Source organism: Eretmochelys imbricata, chromosome 7 (assembly GCF_965152235.1).
Source record: "Eretmochelys imbricata isolate rEreImb1 chromosome 7, rEreImb1.hap1, whole genome shotgun sequence".
Lineage (NCBI taxonomy): Eukaryota > Metazoa > Chordata > Testudines > Cheloniidae > Eretmochelys > Eretmochelys imbricata.
Window position 1 is genome coordinate 53,916,292 of NC_135578.1, and position 19,986 is coordinate 53,936,277.

Genomic DNA, 19,986 nt, shown 5'->3' on the forward strand with positions numbered 1-19,986 from the left:
TTGGTAAGGTGTATCAGTGCAACAAAAACTTTCATATAATTGAGGCCATAAAAATGGCTGCCATGACTGTTTTCATGACCATCACAGCCACTTGAGATCATGGCTGCTGTCACTTCATTGGGTGAGCGGCGCCCAGCTGCCCTTGGCCCCATTCAGCTAGCAGCTTATGGCCACCATGACCCCACTAGGACTTGTGTGGCCCATAGAGTAAGAGGCTGGTAACTCCATTGGGCTTGTTGTCCATTGTATGATCCATTGTATGACTGACTGGTGGTGACCACTGGGCTGTGGCCTATTAACCAGCTGGTGACCCCACCGAGTTAGTTCATGGCCAACTCAGTGAGAGGGTGGTGACCCCACCAGACTTCTGACCCACTGGGCGAGTGAGGCCATTGGCTCTGGGGCTGGTGAACTCATTGAGCTTGTGGTGCAATGGATGAGTAGCTTGCAATTGGATGTGTGACTAATGACGTGGTTCTTGTGGCAAATTGATTGAGTGACTGGTGACCCTAGTCAGCTTATGTAGCCCATTTGGTGAATGACCCCATTGGACATGTGGCTAGGTGACCCCAATGGGTGAATGACTACCACTGGGCAAGTGACCCCACTGGCTGTGTGGCTGGTGACCCCATAGGTGCAGTCCAATGAGTGAGCAGCTTGTAGCACCCATGGGTCCCACCCCAGGAGTGGCTGTGTTTGGCTCCATTTGCCCATGACGTCACTGACATGGGCGTTCCCCCAGGAGGCAGTAGACGCAGAGGCGAGTAAACCGTGTGACGTCAATGTCAGTGAGAGGGACCCGGAAGCCGCCTGGACTCTCCCGGCCTCATGGCACCTGCGCAACATCCGGGTTCTGCGAGGTTGGGCGTCGCGGCCGCCGTGGGTTGGCCGCGAGTGAGGACGTGGCAGAGAGCAGGTCGGGGAGGGGGCACTTCCGGTGGGAGCGGCAGGCCCGGGAACCGGAAGCGGGGCCTGGCGGCGGAGCGCAGCCGGGGCAGCAGCGCCGGGAGGGTCGAGTAAGGAGCAGCCGGGTGAGTGGGGCGGGCTCGGGGGGCCATGCCCGTGGGGCCAGCTGCGGGCAACTGGCCCTTCACCCTGTGGGGAACGGCCTGCCGGGGGGGGGGCGCTGGGGCCTCGCTCCCTGCGCCTGGGCGGCCCCCGTGAGTGCCTGGTGGGGCTGTGCCGACGGCTGACTGGCGCCGCGCCCCGGCAGTGGCTCACGTCGGGCCCCGCTTGCCAAGCCGCTTCCGTCGCTCCTCGCCCTTCCTTGAGCTCGCACCGGCTGGTCGGTGCCTGCCATGCGATGCCCCGCTCGGCCCCAGGCCCCGCTGGTGCTGTATAAAGGGGCGCCGCCCGCTCCCCGATCGGATGCGGGGCCCGGTCCCGGTCCCATCAGCTCGGGCTGCTGCCTTGTTGTTACATGCTCACCGTCAAATGTCTCACCGGCCGCAAAGGCAAGAGCTCAGGCGGAAACACTTAATCGCCTGTAATCTTCACGTCTCTTGCTGCAGCACTTTGCATTTGCACCGTTCAGCTGCCGGGCTTTTTAGGGTTGTGAGGGGCAATTGACCCACGCAGGGACCTGACAATTCTTAAGTGTCTGATACCCAATAGACCCCACTGTACTGTATAGTATACCCCACTAGCTGTCCGGATCTGGGAATAGGATTTATTTGTTGTTTGTTTTTTAGGCTCATTTTGGGAAAGCAGGGAGAAAAGGGCTAATACAAGTGTGAACCAAAACTAACGTGGTTTCTAAGGAGGAGATTCTGTCGAATGAAGAGAATCATCTTCTTAAATGGGGCTTGGAATCTGGTTGCATTGTGTTGCTAAGATGCACTTGTCTTTCACTTCCTTGAAACTGGTTTCTGGGTCAGGGAAGTGGTTGCTGTGACTTGGTTTTGTCATGGGATCTTTCAGCCTTAAGGATGCTTTGTAAATATTTTTCAGCATCGGCACGGAAAACTTCTAAGAATTTTTCTCAAGTGTGTACAACTCCAGAAATCTTGTCTCCACTAGGAAAATTTTGCAAAAACATATCCCATTCTTGCTAACATCAGTCAGGAGTCCAGTTTCCCTGGTGATAACCACATTGGAAGCCCTAATGTAGATGGGCTTCTTGTTGCTGCTGCTGTTTTAAACTTGCTCAGAGTATAAGTAATTGACATAGTGCTTGAAATATTGGTGGCTCATCTGCACCTGAGCTTTCAAAGTCACAAGACAAAAAGTATTTTTACCTGGAAAAGAGATTCTTTCCAGATCTACTGTTTTTGTTGTCGTCCAGGAGAGGATCTATTAGTTGAGCTCCAGTTTATGGGGACCCTAAAAAATGATGTGAGCTCTCCCAAGGATGTTCTGGTAGGTCTTCACTGCTCAGTAATACAAAATTGTCCCATGTAGATCAGTTGTTCTCAAACTTTTGTACTTGTGACCCCTTTCACATAGCAAGCCTCTGAGTGTGCCCCCCCCACCCCCCCGCCTTATAACTTAAAAACACTTTCTTGTATATTTAACACCATTATAAATGCTGGAGGCAAAGCAGGGCTTGAGGTGGAAGCTGACAGCTCATGACCCCCCATGTAAAAACCTTGTGACCCACAGTTTGAGAACCCCTGATGTAGATAGTTAAATCCCAAGCTCCCAGAGTCTGTTTTCTTCAGGGGGAAGCGGTAGGTATTTTGATTGAAGGGTTGAGAGAGACCTCATACTGGGTAGGAACTCTGAATCACTGCTTTGGGAGGGGACTTTCCTTCATTCATCCATACACATTGGTGGCATAAGGGAAAACATGTCCTTTCTTACTAACTGTTCTGAAAATGCAAATGCACACATTCCATTCTGTACATCTTATTTTGTTTTGGGATGGAGACGTAAGAAAGGAAGGAGCAGATTTATGTATTGACATGTCTGTTTAGAATTCATTGTAGCTGCAAGGACCTGTTTGTTGCTATGGCCAGAGTACTAAGATGGAATTGACTTGGAAGGGGGGTTGCCATTGGTGTGGTGGAGCTGGCATGGACTGCCAATTGCTTTTCACCATGTATGTGTTGTGTTCTGGGCACTAGTGGTAAGAAGGTGTCTGAAGGATTATTTTATTTCTTTCATGACCTCTGTGACATTAGTACTACTTGGTTATTTCCTGACTGAAGGACTGTTTTCTTTCTGTAGCATTCTTGTTGTTGGAAGGAAAGTCAGTAATCCTAGAGTTAGTTGATGGTAACTGAGAAAGGGAGGGGTACAAAGAATGACCAAAGTTGTCAGCCTCAAAACCTCCACAGAAAAGACAAGGAAAGAACTCAGTGTCTAGCTCCTTTAGAAGTGAGTTTATATGTTGAGAATTTATTTTTAAGGCTGATATCCTCATTGCTGAGCAAGTTTCAGAATAGTGACAGTCCCTGTTCTGAAGAGCTCACTGTCTAAAAGGCCACATGGAGAAGATGTGAAGCACTGGGAAGCCTAGAAGAATGATTAATTTGAAGTTTCCCATCTTGCAAAAGGTGATCATTTATTGTGTGTTTTATGGTAGTACTCAAAAAATGGTTGGTGTTGTGCCAAAATATAGGAAGGCATAGTCTGGGCGGGGGGGCCGGGGGGGAGATACTGCATGAAGGATGAGCAAAGAGATACAACATACAAGCAGAATATTTAGAGGTATGGCTAGTATAATTTTAGTAAGTTGTGTATTTTGATTTTACATTTCTGTATCCATAACTACCCTTCAGCATGTCCTCTCTTCCTGACCCTACCCTCATCTACAAATCTTAAACCGTATTACAACTTTTTATCAACTGCACTAAAGTGTACAAAGTTCAGGGAACCAAGTCCAGATAATTTCCTGGGCTGTAAGATGTGAGAATGACCTGTGAAGTAGTTACATATATAGTCAAGTTGCTGTGGAACCTTTCTGAGAAATAGTTGGGGTTCCATGCATGTCTCTTGAGCCCTGCATTCCATAGATTAAGGGTATAAGTAGACCCCATTAGCAGTCCTTTAGTTCTCCTCCCTCCTCTGTCTTGATCAATCACAGAGCCATCCTCTTCCTTTTTCTGTTGCATTAAACAAAAATCTAATTGTAAATAGCAAAAATAGCTGTGTGGTTAAAGTTAGGTTTAGGCTGAGAAGTTAGTTTTATTTGAATGTTTCAACAGTTTTTGTCACATTACTGCAATTTGTAGGTGGTCTTGGGTCTTGCCCAAGTTAATGGATCAGTTGACCAAACCAGGGTTGGAGATGGCTTCACTTGCCATGTGGTGATCCCTGCTTTAGAAGGGCATGAATATGCCTTTTATGCCTCAGGGAAGAGCTCTTGGCTAAAGTCTATAATGTCTGCAAGGCCTTCTCAAAAACTGCATAAAAAGGTGGCAAAACTCTGCTCCAGAACCTAATGCATCAAGAATCTGGTGTACCTTGTCCCCTGCAAAAGTGTCAACATGAGTAGGGTACTTTCTACACCTTCCTTGGATCTGCAGTGTAAAGTCCCAGGTTGAAAGGGGTTGTGTCCTCTTATAAAGGTGCCTCTAAAGGAACAGGTAACAAGATCCATTGATTTAGGGTCAGAATCTTTGGACAGAGAAAACACCATCTGTGATTCCAGCAATTCCAATAAGCTGCCCAATAAGAAAAAGAGATACTGCCACAAAGATGCAGCTGGTTGCTTGGATGGATCTGGGCTGGTCAAATCTGTCTGACCAGACATATACAGGAGCCGACCCCCCCTCAAGGCTCTAGTGGAGGGGATTGTCAACTGACCTGGAACCTTCCTGGCTGTTAAGCCTAGAATTTCAGGATCTGTCGGATCTCTTCTTTCAAGATTTTCTTCAGAAAAGTTTTCTTTTCTGCAGATGAGCAATTGGCACCATGGAAACATCAGTTCTGAAGCAAACTTATGCTGTTATCAAATCTGTGAATTTCACTGTTTCTGTGGGATAAAGATTGGTATCATGGATTTCTCTGGTCTGAGGAGAACCAGTTCTTTAACTCTGTCACCTCTGTTCCTCTAGTGTGGTTTAGTGCAGGCATGCGTGAGCATTTTTGGATCCTCTGGTGCCACCTTAGACTTTAAATCATACCCAGATGGAGAACATTCTAGTCATGGTCTGCCTTGAGATATTTGGACCTTATTGTCCTACACCTGCTTTAGCAATTTTTACAGCTAGAGGTGAATATAAGACACATACATCGTTTCCTCCAAAGAAAGTGAAGGCTCTTACATGGACTGCTTGATGTTTTCCTGGATCAGTAGTTATATGAGGTGCAGTCAGATACTTACTGAGGAGCTAGTAGGATAGTCCTAGGAAGTGCCCATTCTACCTCATCCCTTGAAGAAGCTCTTAACTGCTTCATTTTCTCCTCTAATTGACACCAAGATTTTCCAGAACATAGCTCTGGAAGCATACAGACTGTAGCTCTGGCAATTACACTAATGGCTTTGACCAGGAAGTCCCATATTTATTTGACAACTTGACGCTGAAGGGGAAAGTAGTTCTGTCTGTCAGAGGGCTTGCTTAAACTGGCCAGAGAAGTCTGAAATCCTTCTGCCATTGCTGCTTCAGTTTCTAGGAAGCTTGATTCTATATATTGGGTCCTGAGAGAGGTATCTAAATAGTTTTTTCTAGCTTTCTAGCCCAAGCCTGCCTGATATTTTGATCGCAAGTGTTATATCTAATGCCTTAGTAAATGTCAACCCAGCCCTGAAAACGAGGGGTCAAATTTGATATGGTTGACCAGAAGGCATAATCCTCTGTAGTCCTGATTCCTATGCAGTCTGAGAATCCTTTTTGGAGGGGGCAAACATTTCACAGTGTTTTTTTTCAGCGACAAGTACTGCGGCACCAAAGCAGCATGCCTGAGAATGTTCAAGAGACCCTCTGAATCAATCTCTGAAGATCCAGATCCTCACTCTTCTTCCTTTTGGAGAACACTGTGGTCCCAGTTTTTCAGACATTGGAAGCAATTTCTTTGGACCGCTGGGTCTTGAAGATTAAGTGGGAATACTCCCTTCAGTTCAAGGCCAGGCCAAAATACAGTCTTGGCTTTCCTTTCCCTTTTCAGGGATCCCTTTCACAAGAAACTGCTGGAAGTAGAGGTCTTGTCCCTGTTGAAAATGGGAGCTATAGAAGTGGTGCCAAAAGGGCTTTTATTCCTGCTATTTCCTTTCCCTTCATCCCTTTCAGAAAGGTGATCAAGACTGGTGAGACCAAGTCTGTTTTCAGTTCTGAAAGGGAACTGACAATAGTTTTGTCTCCTCTGGACCAATACATAAACTTTTCAATAACCAGTGTAAGGGACTCATTGATGAAAACCGTTTCATACAGTTTACTATGTAGATTTTTCTTAGACGAGAACTTAAACTGAATTTCAGTCTGCTCTGTGCAGATGTTAAAGAATCCATGATCAATTGTAACAGAGAGGGATTTGAGCACCAAGTCGCTCTACATTTCTCCTTCCTCTGCTGTTACACAGCAACATGATCGTATATTGTGCACTCTGGTTGTCTTCTGCCCCTGAATCCTATAGCCTTTACCAGTTCAATGCTGTATAAACTATAGGTTTGGGATGGAAGATACTAATGTGCACAAACTTATTATAGTGGACTCTGCTTAATTGGGGCATTTATTGGGATGTCTTACAAGAAACTGAAGTAGCCTAATGACTGTCAGTAATGACCACTGTTTAGATGTGACAGTGTGAGCACGTTAGTATCAAAGCCACGTAATGGAATTCTGTGTAGCTAGTAGCGAGTAGTAAAATGATGTTTAGCCATGTTTAAGTGTTTTTGATACAGAAGTTGCTAGTGCAGATTTCCAATGTACAAAAAACAAGTGCAGTTTTTTCCCTAAAAAAACCTTATAGGCTGCCTTCAAACATGAAGAATAATAAAAAAGCACATGCTAATTTTTTGCCTTTGTGGATTGTCTTTTTAGGGGGAGGGAAAGATTTATATAATGTTACAGTGAGAACTGAGTTTCTTTGATGGAAGGTGCATGACAATAGTACTGTTTAAACTTCATATACAAACCAAATGCCTTCCAACTCCTATGCCAACTTCCTATTTAAATTGCTACCTAATGTTTTCATCAAATCAAGCATTAAAATGGGAATGTTCATTCTCAGTGGTGGACTCCCAGCAGCCACAAATACATAAAATCTAGTACAGCATTGTGATCAGGCTAACTATACTGTGCACATGGCTTGACTGCAGATGTAATGTCCAGTTCTCCTTTGGATATGGTCTGTGTGGATCTTTAAGAATTTGTATCTATACAGATGCTCTAGTCAAAGAACTACAGTTACTTCTCAGGAAATATTTTTGCATGTGGCATCTAAGCTCTCCCCAGTCACTTGGCTTCCTGGTTGAGTTTAGGGACCCTGGATTTAACATGTCAGCAAGCTGTGATAGCTGTCATAGGCCTTGTCTTCACTAGGATAATAGGTATTTAAACACATTACCCTATGATTTTGATATATGTTAGCTAATCAAAACAGTTGCAGTTACAACATGTTAGCTGATTGAGGTAATCCCTACATTCCCCGTTAGTTTACCTCAACCAGCTAATGTGTTAAAATTACATCTGCCTCATCTGTCTAGATTTTTAACATGTTAGCTAAAACGTGTTTAAAATATCTCTTTTCCTAGTGTAGCCGTGACCACAGATATAGTACTCCCTCACACAGATAGGGCATAGGATGGCAAGGATATGAGGGGCAGAGCTAAAGCTCTTTGGTATACCCAAATCTACTTTCCACGGTTTTTATGTAAGTGTGATCTTATCTTTGAATTTTCTGGCTTTAAGGCACTTGTATTTTTTTCACAACAGCACACTGCTAAGTCATTGTAACTTTAACTGTAAGGCTGTAAACAAGGTCCTGTAGCAAATATGGTATATCTAAGCAGGTAACACAACCAGTATATTAATGTAAAATAACAGTGGGGATCCTCTGCTGTCTGTTTGTGAACCAAGAACGAAATTGGGGATTAGGTCCTTCTTTGAGCAGGGGGTTGGACTAGATGACCTCCTGAGGTCCCTTCCAACCCTGATATTGTATGGTCCACCAGCTCTCTCTGGAGCAAGCTCTCACCAGCATGTCTGGCTCTGATTTGTGTATTGTGTCTGTCACCAGAGTATTGAAGTGCTGCCTACTTTGTATTTGTATTAAAGAAAGTCAGTGGATTTTTAATGCGCATGAAAGCAAGGAATGAAGAGTCCCTCCATTTTGCACACTTCCTCTCACAATTCCATCATAGCACCGTGCTCTTATTCCGGTCACTCTCTGCCCTTCCTCTTCTGGCCTTCATGTAACTTTGTTCATGCACCTCTGCTAGCTTGAGATTGATTCAGCTTCAGTCTCAGGTCTCCCTTGAGCATTTGTCATTTTAAATGTTATTTTCTTATTTAATTATGGAGATAATTAGGATTTAAATTACTGTCCAGTTTATTTTAAAATGTCATCTTGACCCTATTCTGGACTCTGAATCCTTTGTACTCTGAGGTAATTAGTGTACATCCATTTGTGTCAAGGAAGCAAGATCTAACCGACTGAGCACAGGGCTAGGAGCCAGGAACTCTTGAGTACTGATTCCATTTCTGCTATTGATTAGTTAATCTTGGGATGACACCTGTATTCCTTTAGTTTCTCTATCTGAAATGGGGGGATACCTATCTCTTCTTGTTGGTGATGTGAGGCTTAATAATTCTACAGTGCTACAGAAGTGCTAAATATTGTTTTGAGGCATTTTGAAGCAGGTTGTGGGTTGATGGTACTTATGTCCATTTTGAAGCATTTTCTTTATGTAGATAATAATTCTCTTCTCCCAGTAATTCCAAAGGCAATTTCTGGAAGGCAAGCAGGGTGGATTTGATTTAAATCAAATTGATTTAAATCACTAGTCAGGAAGACTAAATTTAATCATGGATTTCTACATAAAAGTGCATTCTTATTGGTTGTTATAACCTTAAGACATATTCTTCACAACTCCGAGATAGATGTAGGTTTCATTTTTAGAAGGTACACACTATACATTTTTGAGTGATTTATTTTGAAAGCTTTTCAGATTAGTTTTACAGCTGTATCAGAAAATGAATGATTGTTTATTTCATTTACCAAAGGTAATTGAAGCAGATAGTTTACCTCCCAATGACTTCATAAATATCTCCAATTCAACAGGATATTAATATTTGGAGGATTTTCTTGCCATGCTGTATTAGGAGAACATCACCAGAGAGACATTTAAATTGTTTTATTTAATTAAAACGACGACGTTATGTATTCTGGATTTTTTTTCTTCAACAGAAAACATAATATTTTAACAAAACAAGCATATGAATTTTTGAATTTAAACATTCAAGTTTTTTAAAACCAGGTTTGTTTTTGTTAAAATTGTTTTTAACTAAAATAGTTAAATGAAATATATTTAAAAAAAAATTAAAAAAAACTAGCCATTTTTGCTGTTAACAAGCATATTTTCTCTGGAGACACAAATCCACAGTTTGAGAACTTCAAAACTAAGCCTCTCTGATGGTATCTTCTAGACTGAGCACTGAGTCCCATTGGGTAGATGGAAAGATTAATCTAAATAATCTATACAGAAGCCCCTGCAACCCCATAAGATTGGGTCCCTAATCTATGAACTATTGGAACTCATTTACAAAACTTTTCTTAAACATTACATGGATATATTGTCTGATACTATCGAATTAAAATTTATAATCCCTATTCCATGATGAGATACATTATAGCTCAAAGATATCTTAATTAAAACTATCTTTAGGTTTTTTCATCAAAACATTTTATCTATCAAAAAAATCCAATTTAGATTAAAAAAAGCATTGATTTTTATCAACCCTGAAGGCAAGTGAGACACTTTTCCTTCTCTAGCATCTCACAGTTACTAGCAGGCCAGCTCCCGCGCAGCTGCTTTCATAGCAAGGGATGCTGTTTGGACTATTGGTTTCTAATTGTGTTCTTTTTTCCCCTCCTTGCAGGTGAGACCAGTTTGGGGATGTGAACACAATGAGTGTAAACCAGCAAGCTCACACAGGGCTTCCTTATGGGCAGCCTCAGCCTGGATATCAGGGATACCAACAATCCGGTTATGGAGGGCAGCAAATGCCTGGAGTTCATCATTCTCAGTATGGAGCTTATAATGGTCCGCTGCCAGGATATCAGCAGCCAGCCCCTTCACAAGGTACTCTTAATCAAGACTTCGCAACTTAATAGCCTGAGAGTTTGAATGCATTGGGAATGCTTTTCCAGAGCTGATGGCCTACTGTTAGCTAAATGAATATTTTATGGTATAACTTCTCTTTAATATGAACGATACTGTATTCTAACTCTTCAGAAGTCAAGGTAAAAGTGGGTTTTGTTGTGGTGCAGCCTCAGTGTTGCTTATCATTTGGTTGCATAGAAGCCATTTGACCAGCTCACTAGGACTTAAACTTTTTTAGTAGCCCACAAATTAAGTGTTGAGAAGGCCCAATGGCAGCTTGTTCCTTATAGTTCCCCGCTCATGTAGTCCAGGAGCAAGAATGCACAGGACAGTTTCCATGCTAAGGTTGGATTGAGGGCAGTAATAGGCTGATAACAGGCCATGTGATTGAGGCAGCTCCATATTCATCTGCAGAAAAGACCTGTGGCTCACTCTCACTCCTGAAAGATGAGGGCATGCGTTCTGTGGTAGTGTTGGTGAAATGACTGGTACTACTGTGGCCACCACGTGTCTAATAAATAGATAATACCAATTTAAATGGATACTGTCAGTGATCATCAAAATTAGATCTGCTTTTATTTTGCATCTATTTGCAAGGCAGATCTAATGTTTTTCTTCATCTTCAAAACAAATGCTGTTGTAACAAAATAATTCAGTGTCAGCAGGTAGGCAACTAAAGAGCAACTCTGCTATATAGTATGGTAGAGCAGAAGAAACTGAATAAGAAAAGAGGCTTAATTTTAATGTTTTGAATTTGCTTTTCATAAAACAATTTGAAAACATTACCTTTTAATGCCTGTAAAGAGTTGGACTCCTAGGGCTAAAATTCTGTCACTCTGGGCATAGGCACCTCATATGATATCAACCACTGACCACCTTCAGTCCTTCACCTTTTAATAGTGTAACACATGGTGTGCATGATTGAATCACTTCTACTAAGGTGACAGTAGTTCAGATTTTCATTAGGGACCACTATGTAAAGTTTAATGTTTGTCTTTTTACTGTAATCAGTGTCTGGAAGTTAGTTCTCAGGTTGGGGGGAAGATAACATATTCTCTGTTCACTCCTTTTGATGTCTATGAAATGAAACTGCCAAGTGGCTTCCTGTTTGATACTATAAAAAGAAAAGGAGGATTTGTGGCACCTTAGAGACTAACAAATTTATTTGAGCATAAGCTTTCGTGAGCTGTAGCTCATGAAAGCTTATGCTCAAATAAATTGGTTAGTCTCTAAGGTGCCACAAATACTCCTTTTCTTTTTGTGAATACAGACTAACATGGCTGCTACTCTGAAACCTTTGATACTACAGTGATTGTAAGGCTTGAAAATACTTCTCTTTTCACGACCAGTGGCTGTTTTTATTTTTACCTCTTTCCTCTGAGTTCTGTTTTGGTTGCACTAGCAATAAAACACTGCTCAATTACAGATTATTCACAAAAAACTAAGATACTGAATGCCTTAGTAAATTGGTGGCAATGGGATATGAACCTTTCTGCCTCTAGATCACCAGAACAAAACCAGCTCAGGTCAATAGTGACTGAAAGGTGTCAATATCTGATGGTGGTTCGTTGGTCTAAGTGCAATGAGTTTGGTCTGACCTGTTCCCAGTGGACAGAGGCCCACATCGCAAAATATCATTTTACGATAAAGATAAAACCAGTGATTAAATGGGGCATGAGGCCTACTTTCCATGTCATGTTTAGAGGTGGTTCACTCGGGTTATAGTGGAAGCATATTAGTGGGATGGTGTGGAGGATGCTTGAATTACCTGATCGCGTGTACTGTACCACTTGTGCAGATAGTTCCAGGGGACCAAAGCCTTTAATCTATGGGTACAGCACTTCTCACCAGAATGAAATTGACTAGCTCTTTTAAAAAGCTTGTATATGACTGGGGAGGAGGAGAAAAGAAATGTAGGATGCTCTGAGTATTAACATAACCGCCAGAAGTGGACATTTGTTCTTATGACTGCCAGATATGGGAGGGAAATGGAGGGAGACAAGCAACCCAGCATCAGGGGAGGACAGATGAAGTTATAGTGAATTTAAATTAGATGAACGGAGCCTTAGTCTGAGGGACATGAGACTACTGACATATATTCCTAAAATTTCAGCTAAGGGTTAAGTACTTCATCAATTTTTTTTCTTGGTATTGTCTGATAAACATGCAGGGACTTGATAAATGTGCAGCCATATGTATTACTTTAAATGCAGGCAACTTTAAAAGGATTTAGGAGATGGGGTGGAGCAACTTCTCCCTTGCTCTGCTGCTTGCATCACCTTCTGGAGCTGGCCAGCTTCCTTCTTTTGTTCTTCCTTTTTTCGGCCAGCTGTCTGGACATCTCTTCTCCTCCCTACCACATACAAAGGTGTATCTCACATAATGGTGGTAGGATTCATTTGCTCTGTATGATGTAGAGGCCATAGTTCAGACCAGAATCGTAAGGGGCTGGCAGAAATTTAGCACCATGTAACTTTAGAATTGCAGTTGGGACGACATTTAAAAAACAGTGGAGAGGGATCTAAAAAAGGTGGCTGCTATGCCATGCTTTTAGAGGAGAAATCCCATTTTCTGATCTGACTTTTATGGTAGCGATAGTCCCAGTTGGTAGCAGAGTAGAAGAGGTGCCATGCCATTAGTTTTCACTGTAAGTGGGATAAAGACATGATGTCACACTATTAACTGAGCAATAGCTAGTTCTTGTTAGTGAAATGTGGAATAAACCTGCCATGGGCTGAGCTTGTATGAATGTTTCATAGGAGATAGTTGCTTTTCTGACGAGGTTTTTCGTGGGAAAAGCAGTCCTACAGAGTTCTCTGAATGCCATGTTGCTGCTGGAGTACTTGATGTTGACCAGGCTCAATACTTGTTAAGCTTGCACTATCTACAGTGGTTAGGTGTTGCCCATTGGTAGTACGTTTTCTAGACAGTGGCATAGTAATATGGAGTAGCAAGCAGAGTATAGGGAATATTTCGGGATTTGTGGGGTATAACAAATGTAGCATGGCTCTATCTCCATGGGTTTCTCTGCTCTAAAGCAAACTGACTTCAGCTGGCGTCTTCTTTACCTCTGAGTACTGTCTCTCAGGCTTTACTTGCTGCTGTGTTTTGTCTTTCCAGGTTACTTTTCTTCCTTGGGGTTCCCTTCGAAGGGCTCTCCTGTTTCTATCAACTCTGATACTCCTACTCTTGCACCTAACTTCATAGGTAAATAGTTTTCTGTGTGGGAGTGTTTGTGATGTTGGTGTCCTGCTGTCTATTCAGCAAAAAACAGTTTCTCTGCTAAGTGTCTTTGTGAAATCTGTTACATCCACATTTGATCTGATCCTTTTGTTTTGAGGAAGTGGTGAACGTGCACTTTGCTACTCAGTTGCAGGTTGATGGTATTGTCCCTGTTCTTCTCCCTGGCAGCCCTCCAGAAACACATACAGGGTATAAAGAAAGAATCTTAGTAGAAATTCTTGATGATTGCCTGATTTAAACCTAACTACAGCTATGTTCGATTGTCTGTCCTGTTAGTTTAGGGCACTATGAGGTCAAAATTTGGGTGAACCCACTAAAACAATTTCACTATGAAGAGAGATTGAGATTTTTGTCGCAGTATCTTTCATCTCAGGACAGTGCAGCTGGTAAATGAAATGCCCCAATGGGGTCTATGTTGCAAAAGGGAAATGTCTTCAGCTGAGGATAAAAGTGAACAGAGGGGCTTTAGCAGTGACACTAATATTTCCTGATAATACTGACCAACAACAATTTTAAAATGAATATTTCCAGTGATTTCTTGGAGCAATTGCAAGGAAACAATTAAAGAAATGCATTCATAACTAGCATTGATGTATTTTGCAAGAGTCTGAGTTGTGTCAACAAAGTTAAAACACCTTTGAAAACTTCATTTCACGTGTTTATGCATTTTAAACTATGCTAACATTAAAGCAGTCCCACTATCCCCTTCTAGGAATCAGTCTAGATATGCTTTTCAGATTCATGGGATAGACCCACAGTAAGGTTGTATCCCACAATTCCTAGCTGTTTTGCAAGGAGACTGTTTCATTATGGGAAGGAGACCCCAAAAATGCCTTAAAGTTTCTTAAATGAAATTAAGTGCAAATAGTCACCCATCTCAAAAAAAGATATAGCAGAAATAGAAGGGGCTCAAATGAGCAACTCAGACAATTAGAGGCCTGGAGGGACTTCTGTACAGGAAGAAAAGATAAAAAGTGTTAGGACTGTTTAGTTTAAAGAGGAGACAAATGAGATATGACTTACTGGAGGTATATTAAAAAACGAATGGTATAGAAAGATGTAAATGTCCCTTTGTTCTTGGTATTGAGGCAAGGCAAATAGGGCATTCAGTGAGATTTTGGCAACTCCTTTAAAACTTATAAAGGGAAAAACTTATTCACATAAGGCATAATTAGCTCATAGAACTTATTGCATGCTATCTCTGAGGCCAGGTGCATAGTAAATTAAAATAAGACTATGTTTACATAGGCAGAATAAAATGTATGAGTATAAGCCCCTCTCAATTGTGTGCAAAAACCAACTTCCTGGGATTGAGAAATAGCTTCCCCTATGGCAGTTTATTTCATAACTCCATTATGGGGATACTAGCAGCATACTATGAAATATCTGTTACTGGCCACTGTCAGGATACCACCAGTGGTCCGATCTGATCTAGTAATTTCAGTGTTTTAAGTCATCTGCATCTAGTCATATGTATAATACAAATACATACACATTTTTTGTGGATAGTTGTCTTGATTGTGCTACTGAGTATCCATAAGTATGTTTGTCAACGTCATCATACTAAACCTATGCTTGTGCGTTCTGTTTTGGAAGTAGACACTGCAAGCATGTCTTTGGCATTGCCCTGTGTGTTGGGGGACTGATAGGAAAGACCGACTTAAACTTACGTTTGTTAGATCAAACTGCTTCAGTTGCAGTGTGGACATAATTCTCCAATGAAACTAAGTCTATTAACTACTAACATTCAGTTTGGACATGTTGTTCCTAGTTATATTACAGAAAATATAGTGCCAGGAAACAATTTTATAAATGGTTTCAGCAAATGCTTTTCATCTGCTAGTGTGTACAGGGAAAGTGACCCAATGTTGACATAAGGTCCCACCTGACCACTTCCCTTCCTTAGGTTTGAAAATAATTTATCCACTAGCATAAAGGTGGTCACGCCACTGTTACTGAAAGGATGATGGACATTTGGGCCTTGTCTTTAGTTGACTCTTTGGGCAATGCTACCATTGGTGAACTTCCACCGCTGAGACTTAACCAAATACCATCTAAACCTTTTCTGAGTTGGGGTAGACAACACTGTGGCGAAAAGTGCTGGCATCCTGTTCATGCTAGGTCTTTCACTGTTGCTATGAATGGAGCTGCACTGATGCTTCAGCAATGGTGAAAGGTCAGTGTAGATGCCACCTTTTGTTCACAAATTATTAATCTCCTCTTGTTTCCCTTAGTTTTGTGGGTACCTGGTCAGTGCTGGTAGATTTCTATGAGGTAATCTATGCAATTAATATTTCTCTGTGTATCCCTAGGTACATTAAGAGCGCCTCCACCAACCTCTGGAGCACCTGTTCCTGCTGGCCAGCCAGTGTATAGTCAGTTTGGGCAAGGAGATGTGCAGAATGGGATTGCAACTTCAGCAGTCCAGATGCAAAGGTACTTATGAGAAGAGGAAGTCATAGGAAAGGCTTCAGACACCTTAAATCTATCAAGCTACTAGAGCACCGTACTACTTTCCTACCCTCCCCCACACCTTTCCCTCACCCCCCACCCTCCAAAGAAGAGCAAAAATACTTATGGTCTCTTAACTTGTGCTTTAGGTAGCAAAGAGGTTTTGAAGTGGCTTCAGATTTTTTTTGTCTTACTGCCACTTGTGAAACAATGTAAAGGGAAAGGAATACAACCAAAACATCAGTGAAACTCAATGAGCAGACTTCTCACAGGTTCTGAGCATTCCCAGTTTCTTTGGCATCAGTGTGGCCGGGGAGTTCTCAGCCACTTTGAAAATCAGGCTAGAAACCTTTTTTTAAAAAGAAAAATTTTTTTATTCCTATAGAATATCTCATGAGCTTGCAACTGTAATGTTACTTCCTGAAACATTCTGTTCTTGTTACCTATGTCAGGGTTGCTCATGAGTGCAGGGCTGTTGTCTTTGGGTTTTTTAGGTGAGAACATTGACACCTGGGTGCAGACCATATTTACAGAATTTCATATGCTTAAAATACAGGTGAGTAGGAAGGAGTCCAAACTTTGAACAAACCAAATTTGAGTCACTGAGCTTAGGGCGTAACTCCTCTTCTCTTCCCCCCCCCGGCGCGCCCTCCCCCCCCCCCCCCTTTTATTAAAACAGTAGTCTCCAACCTTTTTATGCCCAAGATCACTTTTTGAATTTAAGGGCAACCCAGGATCTACCCCGCCCCTTCCCTGAAGCCCTGCTCACTCCATTTCCTGCCCCCCCCCCTCGCTCTCCTCCACCCGTCCTCCCTCACTTTCACCGGGCTGGGGTAGAGGGAGGGGTGCAGGCTCTGGGCTGGGGCAGAGGGGTTTGCAGTGTGGGAGGGGGCTGCTGGCTCTGGGAGGGGGCTCAGGGCTGGGGCTTGGGGCACGGGGCACAGCAGGGGTTTGGGTGCTGGCTTCAGGAGGACGCTGGGGGTTGGGGTGTGGCCTCCTGCTGGGCGGCACTTACTGTGGGTGGCTCCTGGTCTGTGGCGTAGCAAGGCTAAGGCAGACTCCCTGCTTGTTGTGGCCCCATGCCGCTCCTGGAAGGAGACAATGTGCCCCTGTGGCCCCTGGGGGGGGGCATGGTGCTCTATGCGATGCCCTTCTGGCTTCTTTGTGTTCCTTAGGAACTCTGAGGATTCTCCATCCAAGGGCCCCCCTGTCATGCCAGTAGGTTTTAGAGGATGGCTGGGCATAGATCATTTTTGGAGTCAGACAGCATTTCTTTTAATTGGCTGTAATAGTCTCCATTGATTGACACTTAAGCACTTCCTTTTCCCACTCGCTCTCCAAAATGGCTGACCCATCCTAGCTTGACAGCTCTTCCAGCCTCAAACTAACTGTGGGGTGAGACTGAGAAGTACAAGGTAGGTCTCCCACTTGGCAATGCAAAGCACTGCTACTATGCCAGTAGATTGCAGCAGTACTTCTAGGACAGTGCTGTGCCTAACATGGGAAAAAACAAAAGCACAGTGTTTGGTGAGGTGAATCTATAAGAGTATTTGTATTGTAAGAAACACAGGATTTCTGATAGCAGAAGTGTTACAGAATATTGAAAGATGTGCAGAAACTGTAATTGTGTTTCAGACTTCATGTACTGCTTAATTCTTGGGTTTTGTGAGAACTTGAAACCAAGAAGGTGTGGTGGAACACTCAAGTGGTTTGTAAAGCATGGAAAACTGTAATTCCTCACATAACAGGGCACTCTTAATAACATTTGTATTCTTTCCTTCTCTCCCCTCACAGGCCCTCTGCATCTCAGCCATTCATACCAGGCACTGGACCCACAGCTGTTAGCCAACCAGCTACCTTCCAGCAATATGGCTCTCCCCCAACCAGCGCGCAGCAACTGACCAATCACATGGCAGGAATGCAGATAGGCAGTTCAGCCTCGGCTCCTCCCCCAGCTGGCCTGGGCTATGGTGAGTTGTTATGGCACACAGGGTTGTGTATGTATAATTGCTTTCTTTCTGTGTTTGTATTTTGGTAGTGGAGCCATTTTCATATGGCAGTGACCCTCCTCCAGTAAGAGATAGTGTTTTCTGGACATTGAGTGTCATGGTAGTATACAGGTAGATCTTATAGTCATAGGCAGTTACTTGAGAAAGCTTAGCACTGAGCCTGTTACATATGGTGATCCTGGGAACAGATTTCAGGAACCGAGGAAGAAAAGTGTAACTGGTTCTACTGTTCAGCTGCACTAGCTGGATGTGAACTGCAGAAATAGACCATTTTCTCAGCCAGCTGTTGCAGATTCTACATACTTTGATGCTGGGCAGGAGCCTGGTCTAAAAAAGGAAGGGGGAAAAAGCCTGTTGGAGCTACCAAAGGGACAAAGTGCTGAACTTGTGTGAACAATAAGTGGATGAAAGACTGTATTGTCCTGCACTGAAGGGTTTCATGGGGCTTTGTAAACTAAATTGACATAAGAAGACTTCTACAGCAGAAAATGTTGAAGCCAGGCACCCTTTTTTCTGTTGTCATTCCTGTAGTTGGCAAGACATTGCCTTTATACAGAAGGTTGGAGATTGCAGTAAAATTAGGTCTTCTCTGCGTGTAAACATTTTTATTGCACTTGAATTGTTTTAGTTAACACACTTAATTTTGCTAAGCCTATTCTGTAATATAGCGTAATCACACTTCATATTGTTAGGAGAAAAACAAGTGGGATTTAAGTATACAAATTCTACTGTACACACTTAAGGAAATATCTTTCTCAAATTTCCCACTATAAATAGTATGGTGTAATTACCTTTAGATAGTAACATATTTTGGTACACAGAAAAAAGACAGGAAATTTGCATTAAGGCTATCGTCTGTCTTGCATTGTTAGGCTTCATATACACTAGCACTTTTGTCGGTCAGGCTTTGAAAAAAACACTCTGCGACCGACATAAGTTTCACCAACAAAAGTGCTGGTGTGGATAGCACTGTGTCAGCAGGAGAGGCTCTCCTGCTGACATAGCTAACACCACTTGTTAGGAGTGGTTTAATTATGCTGGTAGAAGAGCTTTCTCCTGCTGGCAAAGAACGGCTACATGGGAGATTTTACAGCTGTAAGGCCCGTTATGTAAACATAGCCTTACAAGGAGAAGGATCAATGGTAGGAGATAAAGTTCACTGTAGCTTTTCAATCTGGCCTTGGCCACTGCATAATGGCCTTCACGTTAATGAAAAGACTCACAATGTTAAACAGCATGAAATGAATTACAAATGTTCCTGGAATCAAAGATCCTTTTCGGGGACGGGGAGTGATCATGATTCAGGACCTCTTTAGGAACTTCATCTTCCTTAGCCTCTCCGACTCCAGTTTCAGAAGGGCTTTCATTGCGGGGTTTTGTCTGGATTTAAGGTAGAGATCAAGGTAGGTTAGAGGGCATGGATTTTGTTTGTGCTCTCTTAACTCAGGTGGTTTTTGTTTGCGTGAAAGCAAATAATGGCAATAACTTTTCTGCTCGTCAGGTCCCCCAACATCAGTTCCTCCAGCCTCAGGAAGCTTTACTGCGACAGGATCTGGTCTCTACACATCTTACTCTCCAAGCCAAGGACCCCCTCCTGTTACCATGACCCATGTATTACCTCCTACCAGCCTGTCTCAGGGTCTTTCCCTGGCACAACCTGCTTTTTCTGGTCTGCCACTGTCAGCCCAGCGCCTCCCTCAAGCCCCTGGTTTTGTCCCACCTCCCTGCTCCACAGGGATTGGACCTTCCAGTTACCCTCCTACCACTGGGGCCCCAAGACCTTCAACAATGCAAGGCTCACAGTTGCCTGGACATGCTCTAACTGGATTACCAACATCCCAGCCTAATCATGTGTCCTCACCACCACCTCATCCAGCCATGTCTGGGCCTGCAATGACTGGCCTCCAGGGACCACCTCCTCTCACACATCCTTCCCAGTCAGGATACCAAGTGCAGCAGAATGGTAAGTCATCCCGTTGCTCCTTCTGTTCTTGATATAAGGTAATGTGCAGTCTGAGTGAACCAGTAGTATTGGTTACTGAGTCACAGTCATCCAGGACTGTGGCAGTAATTGAA

The 19,986-nt window shown here is 43.0% G+C and overlaps 1 protein-coding gene across 3 annotated transcripts in view; it reads left to right on the top strand.

The window, feature by feature from the left end:
* The first annotated feature begins 898 nt into the window (after positions 1–898).
* SEC24C (SEC24 homolog C, COPII component) overlaps positions 899–19,986 on the top strand; it is a 62,131-nt gene continuing 43,043 nt past the window's right edge. For 2 of the 3 annotated variants that reach the window (XM_077821049.1, XM_077821050.1), the window contains exons 1-6: positions 899–1,031; positions 9,984–10,186; positions 13,328–13,414; positions 15,763–15,886; positions 17,696–17,871; positions 19,412–19,873. In XM_077821049.1, coding sequence (XP_077677175.1) covers positions 10,012–10,186; positions 13,328–13,414; positions 15,763–15,886; positions 17,696–17,871; positions 19,412–19,873 — 1,024 coding nt within the window. In that variant the 5' untranslated portion in view covers positions 899–1,031; positions 9,984–10,011. The remainder of the gene's footprint in view (positions 1,032–9,983; positions 10,187–13,327; positions 13,415–15,762; positions 15,887–17,695; positions 17,872–19,411; positions 19,874–19,986) is intronic. The other variant, XM_077821051.1, reaches the window with a different exon arrangement.